Source organism: Oncorhynchus mykiss, chromosome 8, assembly GCF_057628025.1.
Source record: "Oncorhynchus mykiss isolate SJ-2025 chromosome 8, ASM5762802v1, whole genome shotgun sequence".
Taxonomy (NCBI): Eukaryota; Metazoa; Chordata; class Actinopteri; order Salmoniformes; family Salmonidae; genus Oncorhynchus; species Oncorhynchus mykiss.
The window spans coordinates 74,777,299-74,795,688 of record NC_143029.1 but is presented as its reverse complement, the minus strand read 5'-3'; the positions used below and the strand labels follow the sequence as shown (position 1 = coordinate 74,795,688).

The following is an 18,390-nucleotide window of genomic DNA, read 5'->3' as shown; positions in this document are numbered from 1 at the left end:
ATTACCAATTCAGTGAGAGTGAAAGAATGAGCTGATGATAAGAGTATGCTCTCCGGCTGGTTAATCAACTACAGAACAGCAGAACAAATTAACAAAAAATGACTGTCCTTGACAAACTCCCAGCAGTAAGCAAGCCTAAACCAACAGAGGATGATTCAACAGTCTTTATACCACATAGGTGAGACTACATCATGTTTACAGGGGAATGTGGTTAGAAACAGCAATTGGAAAGGAAACCACTTCTAAAATGTCTAGCGCTGAGATGTGCCAGAAATTGTAAACATGGTCAACTACATGGCATACATCCACTCTGCACTGAGATGGAATTGATTTATTTACATCTTCATATTTAACAAGGCCCGGCAACATCCTCCAGTGAGAATGCTGAGTGATGGATAGGGTGGCTACCATCATGCTAGCCTAAAGGCTTACATTCCTAGCCTGCTAGCTGCGCTAACATGCTACGGTTTACATTCCTGATGAGGTGACACATTCATTGGTTGCACAGAGCAGAGCAACTGAAATGAAACCTATGTCTTAGCTACAGTGCATTCAGAGAATATTCAGAGCCCTTCCTTTTTTCCACATTTTGTTACGTTGCAGCCATATTCTAAAATGTATTATCATCCCCCCCCCCCCCCCCCCCCTCAATCTACACACAATACCCCATAATGACAAAGCGAAGACCAGGTTTTGAGAAATTAAGCTCAGGTTCATCCTGTTTCTATTGACCATCCTTGAGATGTTTCCGCAATTTGATTGGAGTCCACCTGTGTTAAATTCAAACGGACATGATTTGGAAAGGCACACACCTGTCTATATAAGGTCCCACAGTTGACAGTGCATGTCAGAGCAAAAACCAAGCCATGAGGTCGAAGTAATTGTCCATAGAGCTCAAAGACAGGGTTGAGTCGAGGCACAGATCTGGGAAAGGGTACCAAAAAACTTCTGCAGCATTGAAGGCCCAAGAACATAGTGGCTTCCATAATTCTTAAATGGAAGAAGTTTGGAACCACCAAGACTCTTCCCAGAGCTGGCCCCCGGCCAAACCGAGCAATCGGGTCTAAAAATTGACACCCTTAAAAGATATTTAAAATACCCAGCTATATTGTAAGTGAGGAAGGTGACCAAGAACCCAATGGTCACTAACAGAGCTCCAGAGGTCCTCTGTGGAGGTGAGAGAACCTTCCAGAAGGACAACCATCACTGCAGCACTCCACCAATCAGGCCAGACGGAAGCCACTCTTGAGTAAAAGGCACATGACAGCTGGCTTGGAGTTTGCCAAAAGGCCCCCAAAGACTCTCAGACCATGAGAAACAAGATTCTCATTCTCAAAGTACAGAGATCCTTGATGAAAACCTGCTCCAGAGCACTCAGGACCTCAGACTGGGGTGAAGGTTCACCTTCCAACAGGACAACGACCCTAAGTACACAGCCAATACAACACAGGAGTGTTTTCGGGACAAGTCGCTGAATGTCCTTTGAGTGGCTCAACCAGACCCCGGACTTGAACCCAATCTAACCTATCAGGAGAGACCTGAAAATATCTGTGCAGCAATCCAACTTGACAGAGTTTGACAGGATCTGCAGTGAAGAATTGAAGAAACTCCCAAAACACAGGTGTGCCAGGCTTGTAGTGTCATACCCAAGAAGACATGAGGCTGTAATCTCTGCCAAAGGTGCTTTAATAAAGTACTGAGAGAATGGTCTGAATACTTATGTAAATGTTACTTTTTTTTAATATTTTTTTTTTTATAAATTAGCAAAAAATTCTGAACCTGTTTTTGCTTTGTCATGATGGGGTATTTTGTTTGTAGATTGAGGGGGGGAAACAATTTAATCCATTTTAGAATAAGGCTGTGACGTAACAATGTGGAAAAAGTCAAGGATTCTGAATACACTATGTCTCTCCACCTTCACCCTGGAGAACATGTTAACCAGAATAGCTAGGCTGTAGCAGTCAGCAGAACAAATACAGCCCTCGCTGTCTGTTAGAAACATAACAGTGACCATGACCTCATCCCAGGTACTCTAATCTATCTATTGCCATGACAAATGATTAGGTTCACTCGATTACAGATGGCTTACTGTGCCAGATGTCATTGGGTCAAAATCTTATCACTGCTGCAAATTTCATTTTTGGACAGAATATTTTATTTTTATTTTGACTACTAGGTTTTTATTTCACAGTTTGTACAGTACACCTGATGAACTGAACCCATAAACTAGTTTCCACTGTTCAGCGGGACGCTCAGACTGATCCAGCTACTGTAGATGAACAACAGCAGGCCAGCCAGGAGGTGGACGTGCAAAGGATGTTTTCCACACCCGTGCAAACAATAACACATGGACCAGACTACTCATTCACTTCAACAAGACTGATACAGCAGGCTATTGATGTTTAACTGCAGGTCAAATCAAATGTTATTGTAGGTGCCACGTTCTGACCTTAGTTCTTTTGTTATGTCTTTGTTTTAGTATGGTCAGGGTGTGAGTTGGGTGGGTTGTCTATGTTAGTTTTTCTATGATTAGCTATTTCTGTGTTTGGCCTGGTATGGTTCTCAATCAGAGGCTGTCTATTGTTGTTCCTGATTGAGAACCATATTTAGGTAGCCGGTTTTCTATTGTGTTTCGTGGGTGATTATTTTCCGTGTTAGTACCACACGGACTGTTTCGTTGGTTTCACTTTGTTATTTTGTATGTTGTAGTGTTCAGTTTGACTTATTAAAATGGACAATTACCACGCTGCAAATTGGTCCGATCTATCTTACTCCTCATCAGAGGAGGAGGACGAAAACCCTTACAGGTGCAGCGAAATGCTTCTGTTTCTAGATCCCACAGTGCAGTAATAATACCTAGAAATACACGCATAATCCAACAAGAAAGAAAGACATTAAAAAAAAATAGCAGAATGAGCAATGTAAGAGTGCGGAATATACATGACCAAAAGTATGCTCCTCAACAAACATCTGCTTCCAAAATCATGGGCATTTAATATGGAGTTGGTCCCCCCTTTGCTGGCTATAACAGCCTCAAGTCTTCTGGGAAGGCTTTCCACTAGAAGTTGGAACATTTCTGCAGGAACTTGCTTCCATTCAGCCACAAGAGCATTAGTGAGGTCAGGCAGGGATGTTGGGCGATTAGGCCTGGCTCACAGTCAGCGTTCCAAATCAATTCAAAGGTGTTCGATTGAGTTGAGGTCAGGGCTCTGTGCAGGCCAGTCAAGGGTAAACCATTTCTGTGTGGACCTGGCTTTGTGCAGTGGGGCATTGTCATGCTGAAACAGGAAAAGGCCTTCTCCAAACTGTTGCCACAAAGTTGGAAGCACAGAATCGTCTAGAATGTCATTGTATTCTGTATGTAGCGTTAAGAATTTTCTTCAATGGTATTAAGGGGCCTAGCCCAAACCATGAAACAGCCCCAGACCATTATTCCTCCACCACCAAACTTTACAGTTGGCACTATGCATTGGGGCAGCTAGGGTTCTCCTGGTATCCGCCAAACCCAGATTCGTCTGTCGGACTGCCAGATGGTGAAGCGTGAATCATCACGCCAGAGAACGCGTTTCCACTGCTCCAGAGTCCAATGGCAGGGACATTTACACCACTCCAGCCGACGCTTGGCATTGCACATGGTGATCTTAGGCTTGTGTGCAGCTGCTCGGACATGGAAACCCATTTCATGAGGCTCCCGACAAACAGTTATTGTGCCGACGTTGCTTCCAGAGGCAGTTTGGAACTCAGTAGTGAGTGTTGCAACCGAGGACAAACTATTTTTACGTGCTTCAGCACTCCCGGTCCCATTCTGTGAGCTTGTGTGGCCTACCACTTTGTGGCTTAGCCATTGTTGCTCCTAGATGTTTCCACTTCAAAATAACAGCACTTACAGTTGCCCGGGGCAGCTGTAACAGGGCAGACATTTGACGAACTGACTGGTTGGAAAGGTGGCATCCTATGACGGTGCCACATTGAAAGTCACTGAGCTCTTCAGTAAGGCCATTCTACTGCCAATGTTTGTCTATGGATGTGCATGGCTGTGTGCTCGATGTTATACACCTGTCAGTAACGAGCAATAGCCGAATCAACTAATTTTTATATATATGTGTGTGTGTGTAGACAGTATATTAATAGTAAAGGTGTGTACAGCAGTGACCAGCTTTCAATGACTCTGTACATAGGGCAAAGCAGTCTCTAAGCTGCAGGGTAGAGTACCGGGTGGTAGCCGGCTATTAACAGTGACTAAGGTTCAGGGCAGGGTACTGGGCGGAGGCCAGCTAGTGGTGACTGTTTAACAGTCTGATGGCCTGGAGATAGAAGCAGTTTATCAGTCTCTCAGTCCCAGCTTGATGCACCTGTACTGTCGCCTCCTTCTAGATGGTAACGGGGTGAACAGTCCGTAGTTCGTGTGGCTGAGGTCCTTGATAAATCAACTCCAATCCAACAGTATCATTCTGACTTTAACAAGGACTGGTCGAACTCCGAAGCTCTAAGGCAGAGCCCAGGCTACTTTCAATTATCGCCTCCTTCAATATTGACAGAACAACAATGGGCATCTAAGTAGAGCTGCCCATGAAAGACACAATCTGTCTGTGTTTTTGTTTAATTTATGGAGTTTTTTTTCTTCTTCTTAAAACTACATGGTTGGTTAAGAACTTTCAGTAAGCATGTCACTAAGGTCTACAGCTGTTGTATTCCGCGCATGTGACATAACACTTGAATTGATTTGATATTCAAGCACTGTTCACATTCAATGAATTTCAAGCATGGTCTATTTAATCAATCTTAGGACATTCAAAAACAATTGGTATGTAACCTGACAGCTATGCTTGTCGCTTTTTAGGATAAGGAGCTGTAGTGCTCAACATAAAAGATTAAATTGTTTCACACGCACACCCATTGGCAGCCTGCCATGGACATTGTCTTCCCGTTCCGCTGTCGGGTGACAGAGTGGAAGTCAATCTAATGTTCTAGCCGTCTTACAATTACAGGCCAAAGAAAATTGAATCATTTGGGGGGAAAATCCAATCAACAAAGGCTATTCTCAGCCCCTTCGGTCTTTCTTCTCAAACACATTTACAACAACGCTGCAACAACAGTGAATTCCTTCCTGCTACTGTAGCAGTGGGGGAGCTCTAAAAGCGCGCCTCGGCAGAAATATGTCCCAACGCTGCTAAATTCTTGCCACTGCTGTAAAACACTATATATAAATATAGGGGAAACACTGCTGCAGACATGGATAAAGGACAAGAACACATACCTATATTGTTGAAAACACACAGCACCTTGTGGTTAATTGCTCTGGTTGCTTGACATACAGTAAAACCACTGAATCCATCCTTCCCCCTTCCCTTTAAATAGCATGTGGTTTAGGATGAACAACAGTGCTACTAGCATTGTGGAACTTGAACTAGTAAACTTGTACTGCAAGTTCCATTTTGGAAATAGAGTAACCCATCATGTCTATATTTCTTATCTCAAGACTCATTACCAGTAATGCTTTAATTATGGTGGCCGTTTTAACCATAAAGGCCTATCCTGCAGCTGCTTTGGAGATTTCGCTTACAGTTCAAGCCACAAGTGTTTCAGAGGCAAACTAGCCTAAGATTGCTGCTTACATAATCATGTAATTATGCCAACCATTCCTTCACCAAACAACAACCTCAACCTCTTAACCAAAAGGATATGACTCAATTGCACAAAACTGCAAAGGACCATTGTAATGGTTTATACTGCATGTGGTTTCTCTGCTATGGTTTCCCTTGGCTTCATAGTCTCCCTGTAGTAAGCTTTCGATCACAATGAGGACTTGTGAAAAATGATTTAAAACATGGGGACATTGGAGTGCGAATATAATTTACTGCATTAACTGTCAATCCATACAATTATGGGAATTTGATTTTGTGGCAACATTCACTAAGCTAAATGTGTTTTTTCATGTTAAAGCGGTTTAAAACAGATCCACACCTCGGGCTGACACCTTTACAGTAGCAGCAAGACAGAGTGGGCGCCTTAAATTATGCTAGAATGTAAAAGGCCATTGTCTATGAGTCTAGCTTGAGCAGTAGAATACTGCAGCCTATGTAAACTCAACCATAATGTGCATGCATTAGAATCAATGCACACCGAATAAGATGGTTTTAAGCAGCTCTGAGCGCTGATCTCAGAGTATCTTTTGGCAGCTGATCTGAGGGTTGGGGATTCCTGGCTGGGAGCAGGACTGGAGGCCATGAGAGAGGGAAGGGAGGAAGATGGAAAGAGAGAAATAAAGAGTATCTAGTATGGTGCCCTTGGGAGAGGAAGTGGAGTGAAGGACAGAAGATGGAGATAAACAGATAAAGGAGAGTCTGGCCGGGCAGCGTCTCTGAAAGCCTGGGCGTCCTGCCTTTCCCTTCCCAGCCAAGGTTCTCTCTCTGGATCTGGCCACTTTTCCACCAAGCTGCTGCCCTGGGAAAACAGACCAGGCACTGTGTGAGAGATGCCCATCTATGATGTGTCTGTGGAATATGGCCGGGGTCCCTCAACAGGTCGCCTTAGTTATTACTCAACAGCTTATAATTCAGTTTACAGTGGCAGCCTCCTTTGACCGACCGCATTCCATAACCTGGGGGGGGGGTTTAACTACTGAATCATTGTAATGTACAGTGCCTTCAGACAGTATTCAAATCAAAGTTTATTTGTCATGTGTGCTGAATACAGTGAAATGCTTACTTACAGGCTCTAACCAATAGTGCAAAAAATGTATTAGGGGAACAATAGGTAAGTAAAGAAATAAAAACAACAGTAAAAAGACAGGCTATATACAATAGCGAGGCTATATACAGACACCAGTTAGTCAGGCTGATTGAGGTAGTATGTACATGTAGATATGGTTAAAGTGACTATGCATATATGATGAACAGAGTGTATCAAATCAAATTGTATTTGTCACATACACATGGTTAGCAGATGTTAATGCGAGTGTAGCGAAATGCTACATGCTAACATTAACAGAGAGTAGCAGTAGCGTAAAAGAGGGGTTGACGGTGGTGGGACACAATGCAGATAGCCCAGTTAGCCAATGTGCGGGAGCACTGGTTGGTCGGCCCAATTGAGGTAGTATGTACATGAATGTATAGTTCACACCCCTTCACTTTTGTTACAATGTGGGATTCAAATGGATTTAATTGTATTTTTTTGTCAACAATATACACAAAATACTATGTTAAAAATACTGTAATGTTAATGGATAAAAATATATATATATATATATATATATATATATATATATATATATATATATATATTTACAGTATATCACAAAAGTGAGTACACTCCTCACATTTTTGTAAATATTTGAGTATATCTTTTCATGTGACAACACTGAAGAAATGACACTTTGCTACAATGTAAAGTAGTGAGTGTACAGCTTGTATAACAGTGTACATTTGCTGTCCCCTCAAAATAACTCAACACACAGCCATTAATGTCTAAACCACTGGCAACAAAAGTGAGTACACCCCTAAGTGAAAATGTCCAAATTGGGCCCAATTAGCCATTTTCCCTCCCCGGTGTCATGTGACTCGTTAGTGTTACAAGGTCTCAGGTGTGAATGGGGAGCAGGTGTGTTAAATTTGGTGTCATCGCTCTCACACTCCCTCATACTGACTGGTCACTGGACGTTCAACATGGCACTTCATGGCAAAGATGGCCTGGGCTATAAGACGATTGCCAAGACCCTGAAACTGAGCTGCAGCACGGTGGCCAAGACCATACAGCGGTTTAACTGGACAGGTTCCACTCAGAACAGGCCTCGCCATGGTCGACCAAAAAAGTTGAGTGCACGTGCTTAGCGTCATATCCAGAGGTTGTCTTTGGGAAATAGATGTATGAGTGCTGCCAGCATTGCTGCAGAGGTTGAAGGGGTGGGGGGTCAGCCTGTCAGTGCTCAGACCATACGCCGTACACTGTATCAAATTGGTCTGCATGGCTGTCGTCCCAGAAGGAAGCCTCTTCTAAAGATGATGCACAAGAAAGCCCACCAGCAATTTGCTGAAGACAAGCAGACTAAGGACATGGATTACTGGAACCATGTCCTGTGGTCTGATGAGCAAGAAACTTGCTGGTGAGCAAGAAACGTATTTGGTTTAGATGGTGTCAAGCGTGTGTGGCGGCAACCAGGTGAGGAGTACAAAGACAAGTGTGTCTTGCCTACAGTCAAGCATGGTGGTGGGAGTGTCATGGTCTGGGGCTGCATGAGTGTTGCCGGCACTGGGGAGCTACAGTTCATTGAGGGAACCATGAATGCCAACATGTACTGTGACATACTGAAGCAGAGCATGATCCCCTCCCTTCGGAGACTGGGCCTCAGGGCAGTATTCCAACATGATAACGACCCCAAACACACCTCCAAGACGACCACTGCCTTGCTAAAGAAGCTGAGGGTAAAGGTGATGGCCTGGCCAAGCATGTCTCCAGACCTAAAAACCTATTGAGCATCTGTGGGACATCCTCAAACGGAAGGTGGAGGAGTGCAAGGTCTCTAACATCCACCAGCTCTGTGATGTCGTCATGGAGGAGTGGAAGAGGACTCCAGTGGCAACCTGTGAAGCTCTGGTGACTCCATGCCCAAGAGGGTTAAGGCAGTGCTGGAAAAGTATGGTGGCCACACAATATTGACACTTTGGGCCCAATTTTGACATTTTCACTTAGGGGTGTACTCACTTTTGTTGCCAGCGGTTTAGACATTAATGGCTGTGTGTTGAGTTATTTTGAGGGGACAGCAAATGTACACTGTTATACAAGCAGTACACTCACTACTTTACATTGCAGCAAAGTGTCATTTCTTCAGTGTTGTCACATGAAAATATATACTCAAATATTTACAAAAATGTGAGGGGTGTACTCACTTTTGTGATATACTGTATATAGATTAGATAAGTATTCGACCCCCTGAGTTGCTTACATGTTAGAATCACCTTTGGCAGCAATTACAGCTGTGAGGCTTTTTGGGTAAGTCTCTAGGAGCTTTCCACACCTGGATTGTGCAACATTTGCCCATCATTATTTTAACAAATGCTTCAAGCTGTCAAATTGATTGTTGATCATTGCTAGGTCTTGCCATATATTTAGATGCCCTTCTTTGCAAGGCATTGGAAAACTTCCCTGGTCTTTGTGGTTGAATCTGTGTTTGAAATTCATTGCTCGACTGAGGGACCTTACAGATAAGTGTGTGTGTTTGTGGGGTATAGGCAGGGACAGAGTGTCAGGCAGCCTCAGATGTTCCCTGTGCTCTGGTCCACTCTACAGAGTAAACAAAGGTATTAAAGGTGTCCATGGTCCGATGTGTTGAGGAGTACTGGGTTACAGGTTGTTTATATTGCATAGGAGAGGGCAAGGCAGCAGGTGCAGGGCAGCAGGTGCAGGGCAGCTTTGTAAAGTCCTCCCAACCGGTTATGGGGACAAATCTGCATGGGTGACCGTATCTGCACAGGGGGGAAAAGTCCACCTTCCTGCTGGACATGCCTTTCAGTGCTACCATGAATATAACATGTTTTACAAATTCTGTTATTTGAGAGCACATGCATCATACTGGTTAATAGGCAGGCTAATCAAAATGATTCCACAATGGTTGACCTTTTCAATCTAATCCCGCTGATTCCACCTAAATCAATGGGCCACTGCATGTGCACAGTTGTTAGCAGCATACTAAATTTCACATATAGAGAAAGCCAAGGCTCTTGCTCTTTGCTGTAATCTGTCTCTTTGTATAAACTTGTCTTTAGCAGTACACTGACTAAAACTGAGGATGCCGTTTGAGCAGCCCTAGTACAAAATATGACCGGAGAAACCTGTGCTATTGTTGAGATGATAACTGAAGATACACATTAGTATAGCCCAGGTCTGTGTGGATCCTGTTTGGTGGCTTCACTCAACAAAGACCTTCCTGAAAACTCTTACCTTACTTTCAGTGACTATTGCAATATGAGTGTTGCAATACTGTAGCCAAACTGTATTGTTGACACTTGGGTTGCAATACTGTAGCCTATGACATGCATAATTTGTGAGAGTGCAGTGTAAACATTGACTGTGGGCTTCTGTGTCACTATTCCCATTCCCAATATGGGCAACCAGTAAACTCCTTCACACATGTCATGAATGTAAACACTACATGATGGAGATATCTACAATTGCCCTACCTTGATCTCTGCAGCTCCAGGACAGAGTTGGCTATCTGTCCTCCCTCCAAACAGAAGCCTTGGGAAGCCTGCCTGGAGTAGGCAGCAGGCACAACTCCCTGAGTGTAGGTTTGAAGCCTGCCTCTAATCGCGGCTGGTACTGCAGAGAAAGGCGAACTGAAAATCGAAGGGCCGAAAGCATCCCCTTCCGGATCTGTACACGCTTGAGCTGCAGCGGCGGGACCAATCCCAAAACTATCTCGTGCGTTAGCAATCAGAGCCTGGTTTGCAATAGCGAGCGCCTGGGTGGCCGTGGGGGTCGCTACCCCTGTGCCACTGCCAGCCGCGTACAGCGGACGCTCTGCTGCAGAAACCAGGCTCTGTCTAGTCCTCGACTCAATTGAATTATCCTCTTCGATCTGATTGTCGGCATCATCTTGCACCGGTCGACCATCCAAAGAAATGTTACTGAGAAAAGAGAGTGCGGCTTGTCTCCTCCGAGGGTCTATGCGTTTCCGCGTATGCTCGATACTGGAATGCTTTATCTGGAGCGTGGTTGTGGATGTATTGCTGCTCGTGGCAGCCGCCATGGTCCACTTCCAGCGATTCGAATCGGCGAGCAGAGGTTTTGTCAATATGACATTAAAAGTGTGCTTATGTAGATAGCAAATGTTAAAGCCTTGTATTGTAAGTGCAAGCTTAAACTGACTAAAACAGGATGGTTATGTGTCTGCAGTATTGTGGCAGCAGGGAAAAAATTGGACCAATAGGCTTTCAGGGACACACGAAAGGGTTATTTTTTTTATTTTTTATTTTTTCATTTTCCTCTGGTGCCCTCCCTCTTCAGACTTCTGGACTGGTTATCCAAAATTACATAAAAATGTCATCAGGTATAGCAGATTTTGGCCACATTCAGAAATAACTAATGGATTACCATGTGTTATATTTGCATGTTAAAGCAGTTAAATTGATTGGAAATATGCATTTTTGGAAATTGTGCTTTGGGGTTCATATTACGGAAGTAATGGGTAACCCTAATAGCCCTAGGCTATTTACCAAGGACTCAAAGCATAAACTCTTTCATCTTCACTGTATGTCTCTAAAATAACTAGGGAATCTTTAGCAGAACATCCCATGATATTGAAAACAAAAGTGGGCTGTGTAGCTTTTGAGGAATGGAACATGCTCTATTTCCAAAATTGGGCTGTGTACCATTTGAGGAATGGAACATGCTGTATTTCCAAAATTGGGCTGTGTACCATTTGAGGAATGGAACATGCTGTATTTCCAAAATATATAATTCTGCAGTTCTGCAACATTTGCGCCATCTGTCTGTTTTACATGGTTTAGTCTGGTTTAGTTGTCAGGTTTGGACATGTTTTGACTAAATATGCCATCTAGTGGTGTTAGATAAATATCACAACACTGCAGATATACACCAATGCAAAATAGTACTATTTGGTGGTGAGCGCCTGTAGTAATCCACCTGGGTGGCATTTTCACTAGTTTTCGCTTTAATTTATATAGTCCACTTCTAAGACAAAAGAGGACATCTAGGAAGCTATGTTAATCATACCGTTTAGGACGGCAACAAGACATCTGCTCACCACTGGATGTCCCTGTGTTTCTTCAAAATCCTTCCAGGCTTCCATGGTGGATTCTATCAGAAAGCATCCTACAACGCCTGCAGTTTAGGAGTAAGTGAGGAGGGTTGTTCTTTAGGTCAAGTTGAATATTCTTTAGAGAAGACAAGCTGCAAAAAGCATTGTGGTGAATGACTACTCAGATCTCTGGCGAATCAACCACACTGTCCTACAAATACATATTCCAATGGAGGTTTAGACAGACTATTGAATAATAGATTCAGAGGGAAATTAGGGTATGCTTTAGATCCCTCCAACTCAACTCTGGACCTCGAAGACAGTTTCACTGCATTTTTTCATTGTTCCCCTCTATTCAGGGACTAATTTAGACCTGCGACATCAGGTGGGTGAAATGTATTATCAGGTAGAACAGAAAACCAGCAGGCTCCGGACCTCGTAGGGTCAGAGTTGAATACCACTGCTTTCGATTAATCCCTATAATTGGAGCCAGGAGTTTTTCCAATCCTGGTCAGGTCATATGCTAATGTATAACTCTGGCCTTAGCTATAGTAACTTCTCAGTTGTGTTGGTTTTGAGTAACTCTTGACACAGATCCAGCGCCATGCCCATTTGTTTTTATTACTTCCTATTAAAAAAAGTTTACCTTAATTTCACCCCAGTAGCAGATCACTACTGTGCAGTGCCATGCATTACAATGAAGCCAGTGTGCACTGCAGACCTTGGACTCCGGTTAGGTTGTTTCTGGACTGCAACAATGAGGTGTATGAGCTGCAGGTTTACCACCCACCGTTAATCTGAACTTCCCATCAGAGGAGAAAGAGAGAGACGCAGGCCATAGCTCTGACTCCTACTCCCCTCGCCGTTGCCTTGAAACACTGGACTTCCTGTGTTTGTGTAAAGCTTCCCAGACATAAAGGGATTTGGCACCTCATTGTGAGCCACAATGCACATCACTCTGCTATTACTTTAGAGTTGATTAAGGAAAAACATGCCAAGTGTTAGAGCACCATAAACGATTACCAGCAGGATAATGATGTGTAGACAATGGTTTCCATCAACAAGATGGAGTGGAGGTAGTGTATATTGTTGTATGATGGTAATAATAAGGGTCATTAAAAAGAGGAGGCTGGGAAGAAGGAAAGAGGAGACTGAAAAGGGTGACCATGAGGGTGAGATAGTCTTGCTATCTTCAGTGGCAAGTATCTTATATTCTTTGTTGTGACTTGTGATCTTTTTTATCCATTACCTTAACTTGGTATTTTAGCTTGCCTTAGTTGGGCTTGCTGAGAGAGGGACACACTTTGCATGCCTAGAACACACACACCTCCAAAACACTGCTCCTAGGTCAGCAGCCACAGGGAAACACCCCTACAAGACCTTCATCTTTAAGTCTTCCCCATGAGCATTGGAAAACAACCTATCGAGACTTCAGAAACAATTGTAAACCCTAACAGAGTAAATCCCTAACAGCCATAGCAATTATTCCATTAAGTTTATATTTACTATTCTTATTATCTCACATTGTACTATGCATTTCATTGTACTATGCATATGACAAATAAACTTGACTGGACTAAACACATTTGTAACATGAGAAATATGATAAGTCGTTTTTGTCTTTGATGTGTTATTCCTTATTATGCCCTGAGGAGACTAAAACAATCTATCAAAATTAGCCTCTATGTTCAGATTAGAGTCTGTGTTGATGAAGGATAAGAGTGTGAGGAGGGAGAGCAGCACTTCCACTGTGTGAGCTCCTGCAGTAATGTAATGGGGTGAAGAAGGGCTCTTATCAGCAGCTAACATCTAAAGAGCTCCCAGTGGTTTACATCAGTTCACATACACTTCTGGATGACACATACATACACATGTAGACTCTTGTGATGTACTCATTAGAATGGATAGCTCTCTCATGGTAATCTCAGGAAAATCCATCTGAACTGCATTGGATGGCACTTCTAGGTTGCCTTTTACCCCTGTAGAAGCTCTGAAAAAAACAACAATGTAAAATTTTACCCACTTTTAGTAAAGATGAGAAAATAGAGAGAGAGAAACACAGAGAGAGAGAGAGAGAGAAATAGAGAGAGATTACCATCCTGGCCCTGTATGGTGTTTGTGCTCTGTGGTCAAGAAGACAGCAGGAATGGTGTTGTTGTGGTGTGTGTGTGTGTGTGTGTGTGGGTGGGTGGTTTGAGGAGGAGGGGGAGGTGGGGTCTGTGGTCATGGCCCAGGATTGATTACTCTGTTCTGGATCGTGAGGAAGCCCCCTACCCTACCCCACCCCATCTCGTCTTCTCTCTCCAGGCCCACACGTGCCATGCACCACAGCCCAACAGCCCAACTTCAAACATGCTGTGTTATGGTGATCTATGGAGATAGTCAGACAGCACTTTCAACTGAATCGGGCTAGGTCCATCAATGGATTTATCTCCTCACAAGATTAAAGGGGGCCAAGGCGTCTGCCAAACAAAGGCTAAGGCTGAGGGTCAACCCAGGCCTCTGAGTGAGAGATTTATACAAAGACAGCTTTCACATAGTAGACATTGTAGCCTACTCATCCCCTTGTGACGTACCCTCACTTAAACCTGTATACTAACCAGACCGGCTCCAATATGTTGAGAATTCACATCGGTATGTCTGCAAATTGTTACCCAAATAGGATAATTGTCTGAATATATTTTCAAAAATTATGGGGAAAACATAAAGTTAGAGCCGATCAGCTATAATTGTTTAATTGAGAGACTTGAGAAGGATTTGGCAAAATGTAGATGTAGTATACACTACCGTTAAAAAGTTTGGGGTCACTTAGAAATGTCCTTGTTTAAAATAAAATAACATCAAATTGGTCTGAAATACAGATTAGACATTGTAAATGACTATTGTAGCTGGACACAGATAATTTTTTATGGAATATCTACATAGGGGTACAGAGACCCATTATCAGCAACCATCACTCCTGTGATCCAATGGCATGTTGTGTTAGCTAATCTAAGTTTATAATTTTAAAAGGCTAAATGATCATTAGAAAACCCTTTTGCAATTATGTTAGCACAGCTGAAAACGGTTGTGCTAATTAAAGAAGCAATAAAACTGTCCTTCTTTAGACTAGTTGAGTATCTGGAGCATCAGCATTTGTGGGTTCGAATACAGGCTCAAAATGGCCAGAAACAAATAACTTTCTTCTGAAACTCGTCAGTCTATTCTTGTTCTGAGAAATGAAGGCTATTCCATGCGAGAAATTTCCAAGAAACTGAAGATCTCATACAACACTGTGTACTACTCCCTTCACAGAACAGCGCAAACTGTCTCTAAACAGAATAGAAAGAGGAGTGAGAGGCCCCGGTGCACAACTAAGCAAGAGGACAAGTACATTAGAGTGTCTAGTTTGAGAAACAGACGCCTCAAAAGTCCTCAAATGGCAGCTTCATTAAATAGTACCATCAATTCCAGTCTCAACATCAACAGTGAAGAGGTGACTCCGGGATGCTGGCCTTCTAGGCAGAGTTCCTCTGTCCAGTCTCAACATCAACAGTGAAGAGGTGACTCCGGGATGCTGGACTTCTAGGCAGAGTTCCTCTGTCCAGTCTCAACATCAACAGTGAAGAGGTGACTCCGGGATGCTGGACTTCTAGGCAGAGTTCCTCTGTCCAGTCTCAACATCAACAGTGAAGAGGTGACTCCGGGATGCTGGACTTCTAGGCAGAGTTCCTCTGTCCAGTCTCAACATCAACAGTGAAGAGGTGACTCCGGGATGCTGGACTTCTAGGCAGAGTTCCTCTGTCCAGTCTCAACATCAACAGTGAAGAGCCGACTCCGGGATGCTGGACTTCTAGGCAGAGTTCCTCTGTCCAGTCTCAACATCAACAGTGAAGAGGTGACTCCGGGATGCTGGACTTCTAGGCAGAGTTCCTCTGTCCAGTCTCAACATCAACAGTGAAGAGGTGACTCCGGGATGCTGGACTTCTAGGCAGAGTTCCTCTGTCCAGTCTCAACATCAACAGTGAAGAGGTGACTCCGGGATGCTGGACTTCTAGGCAGAGTTCCTCTGTCCAGTCTCAACATCAACAGTGAAGAGGTGACTCCGGGATGCTGGACTTCTAGGCAGAGTTCCTCTGTCCAGTCTCAACATCAACAGTGAAGAGCCGACTCCGGGATGCTGGACTTCTAGGCAGAGTTCCACAGTCCAGTCTCAACATCAACAGTGAAGAGGTGACTCCGGGATGCTGGACTTCTAGGCAGAGTTCCTCTGTCCAGTGTCTGTGTTCTTTTGCCCATCTCAATCTTAATATTTTATTTTTATTGGCCAGTCTGAGATATGGCTTTTTCTTTGCAACACTGCCTAGAAGGCCAGCATCCCGGAGTCGCCTCTTCACTGTTGACGTTGAGACTGGTGTTTTTGAAATGTGATTTTCTTTCAAAAACAAGGACATTTCCAAGTGACCCCAAACTTTTGAACGGTAGTGTATATTGTCCTTTGCGTACATAGATACATATACTAAGTTGTGAGGTTAAAGCACATTTTCAGCAACGTTGACTATAAACACATTAGCAAATACTTGGAGTCAGACTCAGAGGCATGGTGTAAGTTATTCAGCCTCCTCTGTATTTCTGACATGTTCCTGGCATCTCTCAGAATTCCACAGTCGTGAGGAAATAGCTTTTTGGGAGTATTAATACTGGTTGGGGGGGGACACATTCACCCCTTAAACAGTATATTAATAGCTATGCTGTCTATCTATAGTCCTTTTGGCTGACGGAGTAGCTCACCTGATCCCATCTTAAATATGTAGCACTCCTCTATAACCTACTAGATTATCAAAATACAATGCATTTTCTGTTCTTCAGTTTTGTTGTAGACCATGCCCTCTCAATGACTCCTGACTGAGACACTTCACAAATCTATCAAATCTACTGGCTCACTGAATCAATCAAGTTCTCCCTGTCAGTCCTCAGCTCCAGTCATTAAGGGACATTAGAAGCAATTTGATCACAATACGATTATATCTTCAAAAGTTCCACCACATCATGTTTATTTTTCTTGTGGATGAGATTGGTTAATTTTAAGAGTAGGAGCTCAGGCTTGTGATAACATACTTTGCTGTCTAGCTCAGAATGAAAACACTCATTTGTATTAATTTGCAGGCAGCTGGGTGTGAGTAAGACAGAGAGGGAGGGAGTTGGTGGCTAGATAGGACCAGGCACCACTTTGACTGGAGGGGGACAACATGGGTTCACTCAGACCATCTGCAACACCAGTGGACTTCTCATTAAGAGGGAGCAGAGACCGTTTAACCAGAATACATTTTCCATAATGAATTGTTATCTTTCAGAGCCGGCCTTATTGATGAAACATACCAGTGAATTCCGTAGTAAAGAACATTGGAACATGTAGAGGAAGGAAGTGAGGGAGGGAAGTAGCACATTTCCCCCAGAATTCCAATAATATGGTTAGTGAATGGACCATCTTCAACTGTCTCAAAGTCAGAGGTTTGACCTGAGATGACCTTGACCACCTCCTCCTTTACCTCATGTGGATCATGACACTCTAGTCTAGTTCTGCTGTGATGATGAACTACGAGGCAATACGTTTGTCTTCCTTCTACTCCACCTTCTCCATAACCTTGGTGTGTGTGAGTATCAGTGTGACTGTGCATTCATTTGTGTGCTTTTTAGAGTGCTTGCCTTTGTGTGTGTGTGTGTGTGTGTGTGTGTGTGTGTGTGTGTGTGTGTGTGTGTGTGTGTGTGTGTGTGTGTACGTGCAGCCTCGCCCAGAGTAGTAGGAGGAGTATTCATCACCAGGCACTCAGACTGTACAGGGTCAACACTGGGCTGGAGGAGACGCTCACTGTGCCTGGCACCAGCAGGCACCACACACACACACACACACACACACACACACACACACCCTAGTCAAGCAGCCTTGAGAAATGCAGCCAAGACAGAATGTACATTACATAAAACAGGAGGGAGGCCCTTCTGTCTCTCCTCCCCTCTCGTTCTCACTTTCTCTCTCTACGTCTCCTCTCTTTCTTCTCACAGTTTCATCGCAGTCGTAGTGTGAAGTAGAGTTCTTCAGTCCCTCACTCCCCTCCTCCACACACACAACGACATAGCCCTTGTGCGAGTTGGAGACAAATCACGGTCTCCCTCATAATCCTCTCCCCTCTTGTTATATTTACAGTGGTGACAATGGGAGCAGAGTGGATAATGTGACCCTTGGAAATGGGATAATGTAGCACAGCACTCGGCTCAGAGCATGACAAAACCTCTCTACTCTAGCCCTGCCAGTGGACCTGCTATAGTCCCATTAATGTTTCTTACTGAGTAGAGAGAGCAAGTCCATCTTTTTCCGTGTCTTACCATTTAAATAAGACACTGCTTAAATGAAACTATAATTCATGACATAACTATAACATTGCTGTCTTTTCTCTCCAGGACAGCCATATCACACAACAGAGTGCTTTAACGCTCTCGCGCCGTTTCTCTCTCTCTCTTTTATTATTTTATTTTAGTGTTAGAGGTCATGAGATGTAAACACTCAGAGCTAGGGTTTACCTCCGTAGCTGCATTGCTGAAGGTCTGACTGGAACAGGGCTCCCAACAAGGAGCAGATGAGGAAATCTGTGCTCTAG

At 43.7% G+C, this 18,390-nt stretch overlaps 1 protein-coding gene across 7 annotated transcripts in view; it reads right to left on the bottom strand.

The window, feature by feature from the left end:
• LOC110530509 (CDK5 and ABL1 enzyme substrate 1) overlaps positions 1-13,353 on the bottom strand; it is a 31,056-nt gene extending 17,703 nt beyond the window's left edge. For 4 of the 7 annotated variants that reach the window (XM_090182570.1, XM_036986158.2, XM_090182571.1 and 1 more), the window contains exon 1: positions 10,176-13,353. In XM_090182570.1, coding sequence (XP_090038696.1) covers positions 10,176-10,744 — 569 coding nt within the window. In that variant the 5' untranslated portion in view covers positions 10,745-13,353. Of the gene's footprint in view, positions 1-6,123; positions 6,445-10,175 lie in introns of all 7 variants that reach the window. The other 3 variants (XM_090182574.1, XM_036986160.2, XM_090182575.1) reach the window with 2 other exon arrangements.
• Between the last annotated feature and the right edge of the window lie 5,037 nt (positions 13,354-18,390).